Source organism: Ornithodoros turicata, chromosome 2, assembly GCF_037126465.1.
Source record: "Ornithodoros turicata isolate Travis chromosome 2, ASM3712646v1, whole genome shotgun sequence".
Taxonomy (NCBI): domain Eukaryota; kingdom Metazoa; phylum Arthropoda; class Arachnida; order Ixodida; family Argasidae; genus Ornithodoros; species Ornithodoros turicata.
In genome coordinates this window covers 133,714,297-133,718,362 of record NC_088202.1, presented here as the reverse complement: position 1 = coordinate 133,718,362, position 4,066 = coordinate 133,714,297, and the positions used below count along the sequence as shown (strand labels likewise).

At 41.9% G+C, this 4,066-nt stretch overlaps 1 protein-coding gene across 3 annotated transcripts; it reads left to right on the top strand.

Moving 5' to 3' along the window:
• The first annotated feature begins 500 nt into the window (after positions 1-500).
• LOC135384086 (uncharacterized) lies at positions 501-2,511 on the top strand. 3 transcript variants are annotated; one of them, XR_010420240.1, is made up of 6 exons: positions 501-633; positions 835-954; positions 1,051-1,150; positions 1,235-1,453; positions 2,063-2,185; positions 2,302-2,511. XR_010420240.1 is itself a non-coding variant. In XM_064613320.1 (6 exons), the coding sequence occupies exons 1-5, from the start codon at positions 622-624 to the stop codon at positions 2,140-2,142; spliced, it is 501 nt and encodes a 166-aa protein (XP_064469390.1). In that variant the 5' UTR covers positions 501-621; the 3' UTR covers positions 2,143-2,185; positions 2,302-2,511. The 3 variants fall into 3 exon arrangements, 1 of the variants encoding a protein (XP_064469390.1); XM_064613320.1 differs by having other exon boundaries at positions 1,235-1,423; XR_010420241.1 differs by lacking the exon at positions 501-633 and adding an exon at positions 695-735 and having other exon boundaries at positions 1,235-1,423.
• Positions 2,512-4,066: the final 1,555 nt, after the last annotated feature.

Sequence of the window (4,066 nt, the reverse complement as noted above, 5' to 3'; positions counted from 1 at the left end):
CTTTGTTCCTGCAGAAATTTTCATCTCGTCGAGCTCTTTTCGACCATCTGCTATCACATGAAGATTTTGCAAGTGGTGTTCCTTGCACCATAGAGGGACGTAATGCTGCTTCTAAGAACTATAGAACCAATTCCTCCAGGTGTCATCCTGACGAAATGCCAACACATTCAACACAAAAAGTATTGTCTCAAAGTTTTGCTCTGACTTCTTGCAGCCAGCAGTGTGGACAGTGAGGAAGCACATATTGCACGCTGAAAACATCACCTCATCACAGATGCATCGTGCACTGTGAGTTGACAGTCCCTTCTTGTGTGCTTCGACAGTCACTATTCATGGGACTCAACATACAACAGGACACTATCTTGTGGTCTCCAGAGACGAGTACAACCTGTGCTATGGGAAACTGGTACACATCTTTGTGGAAACTGGCCCGAGGTGATGCCAATTTTTTTTTTCGCATAACGCCATCAACCTACTAGACCTCAGCTATACCATCTTGAATCTCAGGTACAAGTGAATATTGTTGTGTGCGACCCTCAGAATTAATGGACAGTCATCCATATTCAGCTTATGAAGTAATAAACTCTATTGTTGTCTCCCTCAGAATATCACTGCTCAACCATGATTATGGAGGTATATATAGTCTGTTTAACCAAATTTTTGCAAAATATATACATACTTCTGGTTTCGCTTACTAACTTCTAGTTTTCTGACACAGAAAGTTCCATATGAGAGGTACATATATTTCCCTATGCGTGCTACAGTGATTGCTATATATGTGTGGTTTTCAAGCTTGCTCAATGCTGCTGCTTTTTCTCTTTCTTTTTTTACTAGACGTTTCTGAAGATCAGGAGTAGAGATCACAAAACGAAAAACTTGGTGTCAGTAACATGTCTTGAGGAGCTAATCAGAGTTGCTGTGGGTCATCGAATTTGTCAGGAAGGCGACATACAGGTATGCCACTTTTGTTATAACGTTTATAACGCTCGTATGAGCTTCAATTGCATTGTTGTTCTAAAAATCTTTGTAACACCAGTTATTTGTTTCTAGGTGTATTTAGTGGATGAGTTATCACTTCGCTGTATGGTTGCTGGTGCTGAGAAATGCCTCGATGACATTTTCATTGTTAAAAATGGACTATGGAAACAAGGTATAGTGCATACATCTCCAGATGCCACTTTGCCCTCTTGCTTGGGGCTTTAAGTGCCATTTTTTGTTTTGCTTTCCTGTTTAGATCAGTCAACATGTGTGAGTGCACCTTCACCAATCCCACAAATGCCTCTGCTCTCACGAATTTATTACCCTTGGGAGAGCCTCAGCAAGACAGTACTTGATGCATTGGAAGCAGACAATGTTCTGCTTCCCTCTCAACGACAGGAAGTGGCACACATGGCAGCGTCATGGCCCTGCATATCCATTGAAGGTGGGAGGCACTCCTGATATTTATTCACAGGTATATTTGCTGTTTGCATGGCTTACCTGGATAGAGTACAGCAGATATAAAAAAAATGTTGTGACATGCATTGAAATGTTGTAGGAGAGCATATCACATACTGGTAAAATATAGCATTTTGAAACTCACGTGATGTAGTAGAGTAACAAAAAACTGGTTTGGAAGTTTAGATATTGCTCTAGCTTAGATTATCTGCGGGCCTGTCTCGAAGAACCCTCCTTATATTATACTACATATTTACTCGGCTGGTACGATACATACTGCAGTAAATACAGCAGGCGATGTAACACATACGTATAGCAGAGGCCATATCAACTGCTAACCTTTCAGAGACATTCATATGCTTCACATATGGTGGTGTCTCTGCCATGCTGAACTATGCTCATAAGCATGTTTCACGGATGAAAAAAAAATCCTATCTATGTGCTCAGAAATTTGTTGTGCCACTTGCAGTGGTGGACGTGTAGTGTTCTTCATAAACTTATTTGGAATAGTTGGTAGAGAAATGGAGTGTTTGTCCTGATCATTACACCATGTGAAACTAAGAATATTTCATGCAATTATTTTGAATACTCATAAGGAAATTTTATTAATTGGTTGTGATTTTAGGCACCTGGTTGGTATCATTGAGAACGAAGGGAGCCAGCAGGCATAAAAAAATCAAGAGGGCTACATACATAAATGCGTGAGGCAGTGAGGGCAGCAGATGAATATAGCAAGAAGTGGGAACATGTAAGTTGTAAATGCTTCCTACGAGCATATTACATTTCTTTATTCATCAAATAATTTAATTTGTTGTGGAAGTATTATGACTAAGGAGGCTCAGTAATACTTTCTTTTCTTTTCAGCTCATGTGATACATAGCGGTCAAATGTTCCGCCACCAAAGTCATGCACAAGTTATTTGTAGTCTTTCCAGTAATTTCCAAAATAAAGGGTTATTATTGAAAAGCTATCCTCTCTGGACACACAAAACATGAGAATTGAACAATTAACAATGAAACAAAATCTCTGGACATCTCGCATTGATCATAAGGACTGTAAAGGAAAACAACAGGAAACCAGCTAGCATCATGGCGACAGCATTTATCCCTGTTTTAAAGCGGAATCATCGTTTCATTACTGCACAGGCCCCGTCATTATAATTAGTGAATTGCTGCCGTAATGAAGAGGCACATCACGAGTACAGTTTCCTATACTTACTGATATATAGCAGTACCTTGCCCAAACGGCACTTCGGTGATGATGTACTATTTACTGAGTGGTAGCCGTTGGCAGTTCACAACAGACTCAACACCGTTTTTCTCAGTTACGGGTGCATTCCTGTACATTCGCCGTCTACCATCAGAGCCGTAACGGAAGACTACGGGCACTTGGCTGGCATCAACGGATAGCAGCATTCGTTCCCGTTTTGAAACGGAATATTTTCTTACAGTGTGGGCTCCGGTCCTGCGCAACTTCAAATCGCACGCTTCGCCTACTCGAAAAAGAGGGGGGGGGGGGAGGGTTCAGACATCATCATCCGCTACGGTCATGCGCCGGTGCCCACCCACGGCCGAAGCGAGAAATAAATAATTCCTTTCACTGATCCCCTACAATACTGCCCAGTCAACAGTGACTGTTGGTGAAACGTAGAACCTACGCTGTCTAAGGTTGACAAATGTTGAACAATGTTGAATGTAGGATCATAACGCTGAATCAACGCTGTTTCAACAGTACCTAGTCAATGATGGATTGTGAACGTAAAGAAAAATGTTGATTTTCCATGAGCCACTCAACTAGATATACGGAGCAACTATTTGCGTTGATTCTACAGGGTTACCCTATAAAAGTCTACCCGCGCCGGCATGCCGTGCTCGCCAATTACTCACTGCAGGCGGTACAATGTGTTGCCTACGTGTAAAACTCATAAGGATATTCCATCATGGTAAATATCGAAGTGATTGAGCACCGTAACGCAAAGTTATAGCGCAAAACGTGAGGTTCCCGTAGTCAAAACAGCCAAGATGGCGCCGCTCAGTAAGCAGACGACATCCCTATTGGGTGTCGTCTGCCGAGTACGTCGGCATTTTTCGTTGCTCACGTTGCTTGCATTTGAGCAAAATACGACAGTTACACGAAAGCGAAATGAAAACTACAGTTCCATCCGGCTGGCACGATATGCGACACGTCGTCGTCTGGGGAGCAGCATGTCAAGTGCTCTTCTCAACGCCGCCATCTTGATTGTTTTCACTACGGGAATTGCACGTTTTGAGTTATAACTTCGTGCTGCGGCGCTCAATCACTTCGAAATTTACCAAGATTAAATGTCCTTATGAGCTCTATATGAAGATCGCACAATGTGCCACCTGCATTGAGTAATTGGCGAGTACGGCATGGCGGCACGGGTATACTTTTATAGGGTAACACCCTGTACATTGTACCTTCAACATATTGTCAACCTTTATCACGAGTGGAAAAGTAGTTGCTTCTTCAGTGCTCATCCAGTTGTTTTGCACTGTATTTTATTCTTATATTCTATTCTGCCGTTCGCGTGTAGAGTAAGGCCTATATGACGTGGTATTTATGTCACTCATGCTGCCATTAATAATAATATTTATTTATTTTATACCCC